At 35.9% G+C, this 15,687-nt stretch overlaps 1 protein-coding gene across 1 annotated transcript in view; it reads right to left on the bottom strand.

The window, feature by feature from the left end:
- LOC121327512 (dystrophin-like) overlaps positions 1 to 15,687 on the bottom strand; it is a 319,147-nt gene that overhangs the window by 23,126 nt on the left and 280,334 nt on the right. Inside the window, exons 39-42 of the mRNA XM_041271582.1 lie at positions 13,297 to 13,434; positions 9,911 to 10,063; positions 8,789 to 8,971; positions 2,337 to 2,531 (exon numbers count right to left, since the gene is read on the bottom strand). Coding sequence (XP_041127516.1) covers positions 2,337 to 2,531; positions 8,789 to 8,971; positions 9,911 to 10,063; positions 13,297 to 13,434 — 669 coding nt within the window. The remainder of the gene's footprint in view (positions 1 to 2,336; positions 2,532 to 8,788; positions 8,972 to 9,910; positions 10,064 to 13,296; positions 13,435 to 15,687) is intronic.

Genomic DNA, 15,687 nt, shown 5'->3' on the forward strand with positions numbered 1-15,687 from the left:
ACCCTTCAGTAGCTGACTATCAGTTTCCTGGGTCACAGCTTCTTCTGACCTTTCTAGTTCTTAAAATGTAAAGTATAAAAAAGGCTCAAATGTATAAGTGAAATGTCTATATAAAAAGCAACTATTACACAAATAAATCCTTTAATTATGCACAGCTTACATAAAATATGGAATGGCAATTCATATTTTTACTATATAATAGGAGGAAATCATTTTGTGATCTGTATTAATTAAAGACTATATAATCATTTCAATGCTCATAATGCAGAGATTAGCCTATATTATTCAAAAACAAAGAAAATGAAATGTTTTAATTAGGCAGGCACTGTGGATACTCTGCCTGCAAGCCTAAATGACTTGACATCTACAACTGCATCTCTCCTGGATGTCCAATAAACCTGGAGAAAACAAAAGCTATAACGATTGCATATTTAGTGAAACTGGAAGATGGTGCATCCTTTTAGGATAGGATTCTTAGAACATGCACCTGTACAGACAGTCACTGAGCAACTTTCAAACAACAGCATCAGTATGCCTAGCTATTTCTACCATGCTGTCTGAAGAAGGCGGAAGACAAAAAGTGACTTTTGTTCTTCACTGTATACACATATATTTATACAATAACCAATAAGCAAAACAGAACATGTAGCTGTTTGGTTATAACAGGCTAGACAGCACAGTGAGACTCTCTGTTTATCCTTCTCTGCAATAAAGAATATCAGGGCAGAGAGCCGAGCTTTCTCCGAGTTCCTGCCAGTCAGTTTCAACCTTGACCTGCGGAACCTTCTATCAGCATGAGGGGATGTCAGTGTCTGCATTTATTCTCTTCAGGGCCTCTGCCAGCCCAGGTTTTGTGATGAATGCTGATGTACACCGGGGACCAGGCTAAAAGACCACCTGGACTCTCTTGACACAAAATCAGTGCAGCTGTCAAATCAGGTGATTCCAGATCAGTTCAGCCCAGAGGGGAATGGAAATAACAGACTCAAAGGTAAAAATGAAGTTTAAACAAGACTGACAAACTACTTTCTCAGCCCAGCTGACTACATTTCCAAGTACAAATACATTTACAAAAATAAAAGGTTATTGCATTCTATGAGAGCACACATAGTTCCACGAGTTGCAATAGCTTAGTACACAGCCCCTGAGGGGGTGGGAGCAAAACATATGTCTTGTGGCCAAGTGTGTTTTGGCAAGCACAGGTTTGGGCAGGGCACATACGTTGAGGTGTGAAAACAGTTTCAGCGCTGTACATCAGCCTTACTCACCAGATCTGATTGCAGCCAGATAATGGGAGTGAGCCTGACCTATAGCATAGAGAATCTAAATGCATTTTATATCTTAATAGCAAGGGAAGTTTTGGTCGTTTGGTCAAACATTAATATAAATGGTGTATTTTGCCCTTTACCAGCCAGTTAAACACAATAAAAGGATTGCAGTGATTTTTGTTTCTAAAGCATGCACCAGTGTATGTATATTGCACATTTGATGAAAAAAATGCATGTTACTTAGTGGTGCAATTGGCACCCTAATTTTGTATTCGATTATCATATAGATATTTAGCAGCGATTATCAAGAGTGACATTTTATTTTTCAAAATAAAGAACAATCACTAGCTTTTTTAACAGAAGATCCAATAATTAAAAACATAATTGTGCATAATAGTTCAACAAAAAGGCACAACTTATATTCAAATTAGAACACTTCCGATTATAAAAAAAGAAATAGAAAGGACTTGAGTTTTTAACAACTGAAAAGTTTATGCGTGTGTTCGCATCAGATGTCCCTCTAACATTGTAATAATAATAAAAAATGACTATATTAACAGATGTGATGCCTATCTGTACTATATTTGTTCATTACTGTTAATATTTTATGTCCAAAAGCAAAACATTTGAATTTATCTCACAAATTCTGACTTAATCTATCGTATTAAACATAACACAACATGCTTTGAAACAAAAGATGATATTGCATTAATTTTTAAATCAAGAAAACTTGAATAGGTCTACTTCTGATTTGGTTTGTCCAACATGAATGTAGAGGCCTAAAGTGTGTATCCTAGCAACGCGCTAATCTGCCGTACTAGCACTAAAAGAAGCACACTTTCACACACTCAAGGTTTTAATGCAAACGGGCAACAGGAGACTTCAGATTGGTTTCTAATTTAATGCATTGATTCACCAATATGTAATCAAAGCTCGGAAAATTTAAGGACTGATGATCAATAATCGATGCATCGATAAATTGCTGCACCCTTATGAGAGGATTTTGAAGCATGCAACAGTTCACGCATCACATATTATAGATCTTCCTCGGAATCTGTTTGCACTTACCTTCAGACAGTCTTCTTGATTTGAGAAGTTGTGGAAGTTTCCAGCCCAGTACTCAGGAGAGTTGAGGAGAAATTCCACCTCAGCTATGGAGTGGAGCAGCCAGCGTATCTCTGCTAGGTACTCAGATGATATATGAGAGGTCTCCTCAGTCACCCTTTCAGTCGTCACAACAGTCGTCTCTTCGAAAACCGTTTGCTGGTGTAGATACATAACAAAAGTAGGTTTTCTTTCAAAATCAACAGCTTAGATGGGTTTGCTTTATTTCTCAAGCTAAGAATGTTCAAACACAGTGACTAAAATCAAATGGTTAATATTCCATGCATGGTAAACATGGTCCAGTGAAATACTCACCAGGCAAAAATGTTTTCTCATTATTATGCATGTGCCATGCATTCTAATAACTTTAAGGGTAATGACAACAAAGTATATGATGGGCCTAAAAAAAATGATATATTGATGCATAAAGTATTGCACACAATGAGAGCATGATAAACAATACATGACATAGAGATAGATAGATAGACAGATAGATAGATAGATAGATAGATAGATAGATAGATAGATAGATAGAAAGATGGATAGATAGATAGACAACTGTTTAAATGTATCTTAACAGTTGTTGTTAGTTTTTGTTCTTTGGTACTTGGTAACCGCAAGGATAACAGCGCTATAATTGAAAAACCATCAGTGTGACATTCTGCATTGTACCTGTGTGATATGAACATTAATATTGTGTAGGTGTGAATCAATACTGAGTAGAACCTGTGTGGTAACACACTGCATATTTTTCACTTAGCTGGTCTTCTCTGAGCATTGTAGACTGTCTAATAAATAAGGAATTACATCAAAATGTACCTCTGGAATAAAGGAGGAGGGAGTGCCCATTGTTCTTGTATATAAAAATATGCCATGTGTGTTTTACTTGCAGTGAAGGTAAAAATAAGAAGGAAAATTATATACTGAGAATACATCATGGTCTGCATGTGTGTGTGTGGTGGGGGGTTATCTTCTCCAATGGGTAAGACCCATAACTCACACGAGGTGGTGCCTCAAGTAGGTGTGGGGATATTGGCCTACCATTTATAAAAAAGTAAAGTTCTGTGCGTGAATTTACGCAATATGTATTTGGAATCAATTATGGCATCAGAGTGCTGACCATAAACGGTGAGTTAGAGGGGGCAAAGGGGCATTTGCTCCTCCAATATTTATTTTGAGGGGACACATTACCCCCAAAGTAAAGTCTATGTACATGGAGTACATGATACTGTACTAATAGTTACATAAACACAGCGATACCATTAACTACTATGAAGGTACGCAAAAGCGTGGGTAGATTGATCATGCGATTATTTCAAATGAAAAACATTACCCTGTGAAGAGACATACTTGTGGAGTAGGCTACAGCAGAACTTTAGTGTATTAATTAGTTTTAAAGTTAGGTTCAAGTTTCATTAACTAAGTTACTTATTTTAATTTAAGATGTTATCCAGAAGATATGGATACATGGATAACTTGTGAATCTTGGCACAAATCTAATGACTTGAACAAACCAGATCAGTCTCTTCCATGCACTACTGCTAATGTTTCTGAAACATTAGGAATCAAAAACAAGTACCGAACATGCTACCGTGGGGAAAAAAACGACATTTTTGAAAGCAATGAATTAAAACATACAACTGGCTCAAATCTGTGATGAAGGGAAAAATAAAGTTATTTGTAAATGATGTTATTTGTGTGAGAAGCAGCATATATTTACATTTTCAATGAACAAGCCTTCATCTCAGTAGGTTTTAATAACTGGAGAAGGCAACTGAGCAATTTTGAAATCACAAAAAAAAAAAACATTTGCCACAGGGAAGCAACATCACAAATAAGCAGCAGTTGTGATGCACAATTCACCCCAGGTGTAAGTCTCTTTGGATAAAAAATGTCTGCTAAATGACAAAAATAATAAATACAAATACACGTTTAAGTTACTTACATTTTTTCGTCAGTGTAACTGTAAGGAATTATCTGCTCTGACAAATCAATAACCTTGGTCAGTATGACCTTCATTTCCATTTTACCTTACACTTTCTTTAATGGCGCAGCTTCAGATAATTAGCACCCCATGTATATCCTAATATTGCTCTTTCAGCGCTACAAGGGACATTTATCTTGCAGGCATTTCTCACTAAGTTTATAGCAGTCCATCTACAAGGATTAATTCTAGGCCAAAAAAAACAAAAAAAATGTCTGCATGTTGAAGGGACCAACATGTTTTTCCTTCTATCTTACTGCTGTCAGAGAAAACCCCAATAAAATTATAGTTTGAGGTTCTAACTACATTTTTTATATAGCTTGTTTAAAAGCGAAGGCTAACTCGTAGCAAACCATAAAATATTTGTTATGCTATATAGAGCTTATGCCCATTTTTACTGTATTGCTAAAACCTCAATATTGCAGTCGATACACTACTTGCTTCCTTTGGACAAAAATGTGGCAAATTAAGACTGCCACTAATATCGACCCACATTGTTTGTCCCTGCTTTGCTCCATCAGCTAGCTTCTTTTTCATTTTGCCTTCACATTAAATGGAATGCTGTGTTTAATGTCAAAGAATTGTTTTGAACTGATTTGCACGTATGTCACAGCTTTATTGGGAATATGTTGTACTAGCCAGAAGTGCTTCTTCTCAACAAGAATGGGATTGAAAAAGAACACACAGGTTTCACTCATGGTGGTCATATCATTAAATTTTGTTTCTTTTCCAATACGTGGCTTGTAACAAATGACAACAGTATGTCTGAGAAATGATTAAATAACTTTTTTGTAACAACCTTCTGTTACAACATTGTGAAGATACAGAAATCTTCATTATTGCACGGTTGGTATATTTTATGTTAAATTTCAAGCAAAGGTGGTCAAAAACCAGATGCAACTGAAATATCTTCCTGTAAAGTGGTTAATGATTTATATGGCACCATACTGATAGGGTTTATTTATGGAAATAGTATATTTTTTTTTATTATTCACTGAATGGGCAATGCTACGCAATATCTACATTCTTCTGAGTTAAAAGTTACACTTCAGGCAGCTATAAATATCAAATATTCACATGTCCATTCCTTCTTTTTGTTGGGTATATTCAGTAAACATGTCACAGCACTTTGGTTTATGACTGAATTATAAGGGGAGACACCAGTGATTACCAAGAATGGAGAGGAAATTAGTATGCATGTTATTATAATTTTCCTTGATTTTTTTTTTTTTTTTACTGTAAGCCAGAACATGATACATTTACACACAAGAGGCAGACATTTGGCCCATCAATGCTGTCCCATTCCTAGTAGCCGACTGAACCCAAAACGTTGTCTGGTCTTAAAGGTTCCCAATGAGTCTGCATCTACAACATGGCTAGGTAACTGTGAGAGACAGGATGATTCTTGGTGATAAATCTCCCTCCTGCACCTGTGAGGGTACTGTGCAAAGGGAACAAAGTGTCCTGGACGGACTAGATGGCCAGACAATTCATTCCCAGGGTTAGGAGGAAGTCGGCCATCTAGAAAGGGGGCGGAACTACAGTACATTAAATCATCAACCCGGAAGGGAAACGATGTGGCAGCTGCAGACTGGATGAGTGGTTGCAATCGTTAACCAAGGGGGCGTGATTGACAGTATATAAGGGGAAATAGCGAGGTGATCTTTTCCTTTGTTATGGTTAATGCTGAACTGGATGGAGAATTGTACTGTTATTGCAAGTGTTTTGTTTGTTTGTTGTTTCTAAAGAATATACTTGTTTGTTGTTATTAGATGGCTAACACGACCTGGAGCTTAAGCTACAGGCCAGCACAAACCCCGGACAACACTATGCTTGTTTCACAATTAGTTGTATCAAAGAGATCTGTTTGATCGAGTACAGTAGTTATTGAGCTTATATCCAATTACCCATCACCCCAGCATGGGGCAGCAGTGTTAATAACAAAACTGCGTCATAATAAAAATTAATGTTACACATGCTTCCTCTCGAGGGAGTGGCAGCACGCTAAAATGTTTCTAAAAGATGCTTTGCAAGCTTGAGAATGGCACCCCCCTGGTTGTTTATGACCTGACTTCAATTCAGTGTACTGACTATAACTATCCAGTACAGTTTTAAATTATTCCCAGTGTCAATCTTTGTTTTGTGTCAGTATGCAATAAGGTCAGCCTCTCAAATGTATGTAAATGTGATTCAACAGTGAAGCAGGAGTGCATGATTAAGTTGCTAAAAATATTATTTGTATTCTTCTTGCTAGTTTTTAAAGACAAAGATCACTGTCAGAATGGTGTTCCTCTTGTGTTAATTTAAATGTATCATTACATAAAACCAATTTAAACAAATACATTAAAAAAGAGACATTACATTATGTGCTGTGGAGATGTGTCCATTTAAGCAATAACAGCATGAACAGTTCACATTATTGCATGTCAATTTTTTTTTTTTTTTAATTGTTGGTTTGTCATTACCCCAGATAAAATATTTCTACTGTCTAATGAAGACCACAGAGGTTAAACAATGCAAGAGTAATATAAATATATTCTTACTATTTTGCTTAATTGGAATGAACTGTGACACCGAAGCAGTACATATTAAAAACAATTAAAGGTTCAAGTCTTACTTGCAGGGCTTAGAATTTCTTTCATTATCACCCTAAATCTCAGTTTAACACAGCAGTAAGTTTAAGTCCAATAAATCGTTACTGCGCAATCAGCAAGCAGCCTACTCTTAATGTCTTGTCCAACAGGGGTGGATAATTAAGCCAGGTAGCGGCTTGTCTTCTCGTCCTGTGGCAGTGTAAGGTGTCCCCTGTCACACTGTTATATTTTGACTTAGTTTAGCAGGAATAAAGCAGATCTTGAATGTAAATGGGTTTCTGGCTCCCTCCATTCCAAAACAGCGTCTTCCCAGTATTAAAGCCTAAAGACCGTCTGTCTTTTGTTTAATTATTCTGTTTGTTTAATGGTTAGCAATAGAAGTGTGCAATATAACTGAAATCTACAAACAATTTGTGTGCTTTTGCCTGCCTGACCATTTGCCGACTTGTTACATGTCTATCTGATAGTAAGTCTAATAACTGAGAGAAAAAATGAGCACAGGGCATTACACGTTTTTGCCATATATTAAATAAATTCATTAATTAATCAAACAATCCTATGAAATTATGTTGGCTTTCCCACTGACAGAAAAAAAAAAAAACAATGTGTGTCACAGATAATGTAGAACAGTTGTCTTTCCAAATGCAAGCATTACCGGTACATCTCAGAATTGTTTTGAATTGTCTTGTCAGTTGGGTGGTATTTCCTACAACTGCTGTACATAGCTATGCATTTAACAATTATTACACTGGATTTCCTGTGTGACATATGACTATCTATGCAACACTTGCATGGGTTTGTTTTTGTCAAATCAAGTGTTGTTAGAAAACTCTGTTAATGCAGTATATTTGCAATTTGTAAACAAGAAATGGATTACAATTGTGAGTCATAGGAAAGATAAGAGGGGTGAAGTCTAAAAGAGAGAAACAAAAAAGTAAGAGAAAGAATCTGTTTAGCTCTCAGCTCACTTTGATGTATTATATAGTGGACACCACATACTGTAGCAGCCTTGCCAAGTGAACTTCTCAGATACTGGGCTGCAGAGTCCTACAGCTGTTTGCACTTGGTATCATTTTTTATTTCTTCCAGAATAGTAAAATAAACACTTTACTACATCAATAACTCTTTAGAGCTCAATGCCAAAAGAGTACAATTTCAGAATATATCTTCTAGCCTTGTAATTCATTTTAAGTGACATTTGTATTACACCTGTATAAATAAATCCCACGTTTTTTTTCTAACAAAAGAAAGTCCCTTGCCCATTCTGTTATGTTTAAAAAGATGTATGCGTAAATAAACTTGGCAGTCAATTTGTATTAATTCAATTCAGAATCTAATACGTTTGGAAGTGATTTAATAAATCTAATATGGGAAAGTTCTAGGCACTGGTGTTTAATCAGCTGAAACATGGTTTAATAAGATGAAACGCTTGTTTGATACATTTCTAATGACATGTGTCAGCTTTGTAAATATTTGTTACTGTGCCATTTTAATTTACAAATCTATAGTCTCCTGGGAGGCTAGAATATGAGCTTTCACCACCAAGGATGGGGGGGGGGGGGTAATACATAATAAAAACATGTTTCACAGCACGTATGATGTAAATGGCAAATTGATGAAGCAACATAAACCAATATTTATTCCAAGCAAAAAGTTCAAATCTGCCATCCTTATTTTTCCTATGTTCCGTTGGACAATGAAGTCTGTTGTAACATTTAAACTGCATACTCTGAATAAACCAGAGTGCAATTTTTGTTTCACCTCACACACTCTGTTAGTGGCATTTGGTTAGTAGCAGTTGCAAACAGTGCAGTTTGCGAGGGGGTGGGGTAACTCACAATTTGTGAAAAGTTCAGTCGTCGGAACTGAGCAAATTTGCTCTCTATTTCTTGCCAGCGTTTGTTGAGCTGGATCAAGCTCGGCTCCACTGCCTTTGCAGCCCCATCCCTTGACAAGCTTTGAGCCTGCCTGTTGACTGCATTCAGGTCTTCTCTCTTCTCCTCCAGTTCAGCATCAATCTCCTAGTGAGCAAAACCAATACAGGGCCCCAAGGCAGTTAGCTGAATAGACCAAAACGCAAAACTGAGAAATCAAACAAATAAATAATTATTAAAAAAAAAAAACTTTCAGGAGGCACTTGTCTCCGCCTTATATATGCAGTAAATGTTACAATTAAAACAGGTTTGTTCCACATACACAGAAAGCATTTAAGGTCTTGTCTCCCTTGTAGACTTGTCATTGCGTCGGTTCAAATGTAGAACTCAATTAGAACTGAAAGGGAGCTTCTACATTTTAAGCTTTAGGGCTTTTCTTTGATGTGCAATGAAATACTTTTTATTTTTTTTTTGTAACATGTGGGTATTGGGTTTATGCTGTCAAAAATCAAAGAGTAAGACTTTCGTCTAAGGGTCCCTATCTTGCCACTTTAACATGGCTAGTCAAGCTCTGTTTTTACAGTTTTAGAACAAAGCTTTTTAAATCAAATTAAGCAAAAAATGAGGCAGTGAAATGCATTTTAAAAAAAGGTGACATTGACAAATACGTGCATAAATCTACAATGGTGTGACTATGAAACATGACAAGAGATGTTTGGGATCAGATGAAGTTCCTAACATGACAAAGGGGTCTTCTGTTTTACTGAAAGCTCATTTGTTCATCTGTAACAAAGATACACAAAGTCAAAACAACTCAACTTTTCCTTTAGGCAGTGCATAATTTAATAAACAGCTTAGTAAAAAAAAAAAAAAAAAAAAAGTGATCCGTCACAGTTGTCCTGTTGATACCAGTTTAATTATGTTAATACAGATTTCTTAATATAAAGATTAAAAATTGAACCACCATCATATTCCCGTGCAGCCATTTTAACCAAACACGTTAACTCTTTAAAAGAACTACAGTATGCAAAATAGACAACTTATTTTTCTTCAGTACCTGCTTGATTACAAAGATGCATTTATTACCTTTGTCTTTTGTTCATCTTTGGGGTCTGGTAGACTGGCTACCCTTTTCTCAATGTCATCAAGCCACTGCAGTAGGTTGTCAGCCTGCCGCCTGTACTGGTACCACTGGGGTGATATTGGCAGAGCCTTTTTCTTCCTCAGAGATCTCAGGTCCTGTGCAAAGTTTGCAACAATTGTTAAAAATAACTTTGAGACAAGATGCACTACATCTGTGTGGTCCAAAAGAATATTACCGATGTAGCGGTGTGAGGCAATTTCTTAACACCTGTCATGTGTTCCTACAGACTTCAGGGAAGCAACCACTAGCATATTCTCTTGTCTGGTAGATCCTTTAAAGTATCTGCAGTAATTCTGACTTGTGTCAGCTTCTTGAGTTACATTTTGGCAGAACATGCTGATAAGGTAGAACATTGTAATGTGTCTGGCCTTCATGGTTCTCTTTTTTTGTTGTCCTTTATTAATATTTTTTATAGGAGAACAGGGGGTCTACAGTACTTTTCTTGCACCCAGCTTTAATGCTTTAATGCCTCTGCAGGTATATCGTGAATTGGCATCAAGCCTGGATCGCTGGGCTCCAGGTTCAACACTGTAATTACTCCACACTATCTCCCTTTATCCTCCAATCATTCATAACGCGGAACTGTAAAACAATGCAGATGCCATCAATCAGAAACAGGTTCTTGCTGCCAGCACTGAGTTCTAACCAGATTAATAATGACTAATGCATTAGCCACAGTTGTTTTAAAAGTGACCGGAAATAGGCAATTGCTGATGCAGAAAGATGAAAAATGTGCTCTTTGTTTCACCTAATATAGTCGCCACTCTGCAATACAGAGAGATAAATGTAAGGTAAGGCAATAAGAATAATTTAATTAATGCAAGAATACATGAACACTGTAAAAATATCGACATAAATTACAAGGGCTTTAAAGTTCTTCCTCCTAACATGAGACAGCTGTGTCTGTAAATCTGTCAGCTTAACCAGTTTTTCTCTTGTAAAGCAGATATCAGATATTCAAAATCTTTATTTTCAATCACTGGAATAGTAATACTAACACTACTACTAATACTACTAATAATAATAATAATAACAACAAATAATTTTCACGGAGAGTAAGCTACGATATCATGTGTCAACCCAAGTTGAATACAACTATCAAGTCCTTGTGAAAAACACTCTCTCTCTTTTTAAAGGATCCTGCTCGGTATCAACGGTCTGCATGGTATTCTATCATAACTGAGAAACAAACAGCGGCCTTACATTCATTCTGAACCCTTACTTAGCCTATGAAATATTCCAGGAAGATGATAGCTTTGCCCAAAGGGACCTCAATAGGACAATTTGATGAGAAATGAAATGCAGTATATAAAAAGGTTATTTCTTTTTTTTTTTTTTACCTACACAAAAGAATTGCGAGTTTGACTTTTCTTGGTTATCTACATTGGGATAATGCCGAGCTGCTCTTTCATCTCTATGAACAGAGACTGTCCAGCTATAATGAAGTGGCAGATTGGTGATAGTAGGATTATGAAACTGAAATACATGTCAAGATGTGGCAGTGACTGAGACACTAGGACTGCATTGGGAGTTAAGGCCACAAAGACAAAAAAAAAGTGAAACGCAAAAAAAAAAATCTCCTTGGTAACACAGACTTACACTGGCAGCAAAAACTAAAGATATTCAAACATCTAACAGCATGGAAGCTCAGATAAATACTATGCAGTCCTTACAAGTCTCTGAAGCAAGTGCTTTCCTTTTCTTAGGAAAGGTAGGTATCTCAGCTAGACATTATTTCTGTTTTGTGGTAAAGTATCTAAGTCTTGATGGTCCAATGGCTAGTGGGATGCCAATTTTCATACTAGCGTTTTGAATATTTTAATATAAAGTCAAAATCAAAGCTTAAGTACAAATCAGACACTGAAAGAGAGGTGCCCTGTTACAATATTGTCTATGGTGGATTGCCTGGGTACAAGGACAGATGCATTTTTAAAACAGATTAGATAATGACATGTATGTGTGTACGTGTTACCTAGCAACTGCCTCAAAGGCTTGTGTTCAAAGGAAAAGTTATAACACTTGGTTTCATCTATTTTTTCTGATTTGGATTTTTTTTATCAAAAGGTTTTATAAACAATACCTTCACACCAACGAAACTGCATTTTGTCTTGTAACAGTCACTTACAGAGCTCATTAAAGACACAGTCACAGCTATATATTTATATATATATATATATATATATATATATACACACACACACACACACACATCCATGCTTGACGGTAAATATGGTGTTATTTTCTTTATATTACTCTCCAGACTTTCTCCAAATGTAATGACTATCAGCAAGACCAAATAGCAAGATTTTTTGTTTCATCACTCCACAAAACCTTTGACCAGAACTTATATCCATCATTCAAATGCCACTGTGCAAACATTAAGCACTTTGTCCTTGTGACATTTTCCTTCACCATGCAATAGTTGACCTATGCTTGAAATGGAAACCTCAGTCCCAATTGCAACTAATTCAATTTGAATATATTTAGCAGTCAATCTTGGACTGTTATTCACTTTCCTCCCAATTATTTTACTTGTTCTTGGTGAAAGAACCTTTTCTTCCTTCTCCAGCTTTATAACAATAAATAATTTTGCACACACACACACACACACGAACTTGAATAAAGCATTCATCACCAACATCCCCTTCCTACCTCTCTGCACCAGTTACTCACAATGTGCATATACACACACACACACACACACACAGTGCCTTGCAAAAGTATTCAGACCCCTGACCAATTCTCTCATATTACTGAATTACAAATGGTACATTGAAATTTCATTCTGTTTGATATTTTATTTCAAAACACTTAAACTCAAAATCAAATATTGTAAGATGACATTGGTTTTATGTTTGGAAGTATTTTTAAGAAAAATAAAAAAAAACTATGAGAGAATTGGTCAGGGGTCTGAATACTTTTGCAAGCCACTGTGTGTGTGTGTGTGTGTGTGTGTGTGTATATATATATTATACTATATATATATAGATTATATATATATTATATATATATATATATATATATATATATATATATATATATATATATATATATATATATAAATCTGTACATCTAATCTCAAAAATCAATAAATGAAAGTGCTGCAGTCCTACAGACACCATCCCTTTCAATCGGAAGACATGCTCAGAGACTTGACTCTCAGCTCATGAAGTTGATAGTTTAGCATTCATTCAGATTACACTTCCAATTCCTAACAGAATTAACCGGATCATAATCCATTTACAGCTTTCCAGAAATTCGCAGACAACAGGATGTTAAAAAAAATATGTTAGTGCCATTTATAGACACAGCTGACAAGCGATAATACCTTGACAGTGTTATATTTAGAATTTAGCAGGTGTTGTTTTATTCTGATCTCCTCTCGTTTCTTCTCATCTGGAACTCGCTGCTGTAGGTTCTCTCCTTTCTGCAAAAGCTCTTTCACTGCCCCTTCCTCTGAATCTCCCTACAGAGGAAATAGCAAACACAAAGACAAAAGACTTAGTTAAGGCATCCTGCTTACATTATTATTGGCATGAACAATAATGAACGCAGAGATTTTACTAACACTAACATTACTGTCATGCTAATTAGTGCCAGGCCTTTCCATGTGCAGTTGTTACATCAGGGAGGGAGTTTTCCATTCAGTTTGTGGGTTTCAGATTAAAGTTGGTTCCCTGAGAGAGGGCATGTACAATTAAAATGCTTATCAGAATTGCAGAGTCGTATTTCACACGCCCCAGGCAAACCCCAAAGTTCTGTACAACAGAATATGATTAAACCGCATTCAATAACTAATATATGGAATCTCATCTGTAAGATTTAGATTCTGCAGGACGAGAGCCAGCCCTCCAGGTGCCCTTGTTGAGCACACCAGGCACCTGGTCAGTAGGAGGCGCTGCTGCTGCACGATGCTTCCCTAACACATGGGAGCAATAAAACCAATGCAACGCTCCCTGTGGAAACCCCAGCTATGAACGGCAACTTTGCTAATATCCTTCTTAAGAAAATGATCTAACCCACAAAGATCAGTCTGTGTGCTTGAATTAGTGCTATTGACACATTTTCTTAATAGCACTTTGTGAACACATTTTGGGCATTCCTGTGTTAATTATATAATCTGTGCAAACTTGTTAGCACTTTCTCAATAGAACATTATAAAAATAAGGAGAGCTCAGCTTTAAAAAACAATGAGGTATTAACCCCATTCTTATACACAGGAGATGTCTGCCATTCTTTGGTTATATAGAATACACTAGAGAGCAAGAATTTCAGTCATGGTAGCACATAAGGTTTAATAGAAGTGCTTAAAAGCCAGACCAAGACAAAGCAGTAAGGAGAGGGCACTAAAACAATGTGAAATGTCTTGAAAACTATACCACACGATTACTCTAGTCTATATATTACAAATAATTATCGTTATATGAGATTTCAGTGCCCCATCTGAGATGTTCTGTCTTAGTCTGGTAGCATAATAATTATTTTTAATGTATAGACTATAGAGAAGAGCAATTGTGTGGCATAGTTTTCAAGAAAGTTCGCATTAGTGCCCCACCTTATACAGGTAGTACAACTATACAAGTATTAATTGTAGTGTGAAACTGTAATCACTTTAACTAAATCAGGGATTGTTTGAGTGCTGATAACGCAGATGTACTTTTTCCTAACATTTTAAATCTCACTTAACAAATGATTAGTCACAGAAAATCATACACAACATGTTATAATACATTTCACATTGCTGTTACTTGAAACTAACAGAAATACAACTAGAAAGAAAACAAAAGTTATATAAGTAACTCATGTAACAAACTTATATTAGAACATGTTAAAATGGGCCCACATTTTGGGCCATTTTATTTGAAGCAAAGGCTTTTTAAATACAAACTACCTCATGTGCCTACTGGAGTTATAAACACGTCAATTTATTTGAAGATAATTATTCACGAGAACAGGACAAATGCCATGGAAAAAACGCCATTAGAACGTTCTTGAATTATAGCACTGACAATAGCACACCTTAAGTCCATTTGTACCACTGGTAGGTGAATCAGGCCCTTAGATCCTCAAAGATGATAAAAGTTAGGTTATTATCATAACCCTGATTCCCTGAAATAGAAATGTAACCATTACCCATTAGGTAATGGCTATATTTCGTACTAGAAAGGGAACTACAGATAAACTAATTTATTTTTACCATATTAGTAAACCGGTATCTGACAAGCAAAAACATTTCAGTTTGTATTTTTTCTTATTTATGCAGAGTATTTGTTCTTGTCACCGTAAATTAGATCACAGACGTACTTTATCACACTTATTAGATTTTAGATTTGAGCAATAAACAAGGGCATTTAAGTACCAGGTCTGTGAAGAAGTAGTATTACTTTGAACAGTGAAGCTGTGGTACCAAATGGGTGATTTGCAAAGTTATTCAAATGCAAAAACATTACCATAAAGCAAAAACAAATAAATTTGACACTCACTTATAACAGGCAACAACTCCTCTAACTAAATAGTATGAAAGAAATTATCTGTTCCTTTCATTTCCTAACATTAATCAAATGGGATTCCATCTTTTATGTTTAGTGATAGTGAAAGAAACTGCTTCCAGCAGAAGGTATACTAATTACACAGGCAGTATACCACCAGTTTTAATGATTGTCATTTAAATACTTGTACTGGTGTTTTTAAATCCTTAAAATAGTTTAGCAAAAAGCCA

Source organism: Polyodon spathula, chromosome 15 (genome assembly GCF_017654505.1).
Source record: "Polyodon spathula isolate WHYD16114869_AA chromosome 15, ASM1765450v1, whole genome shotgun sequence".
NCBI classification, from domain to species: domain Eukaryota; kingdom Metazoa; phylum Chordata; class Actinopteri; order Acipenseriformes; family Polyodontidae; genus Polyodon; species Polyodon spathula.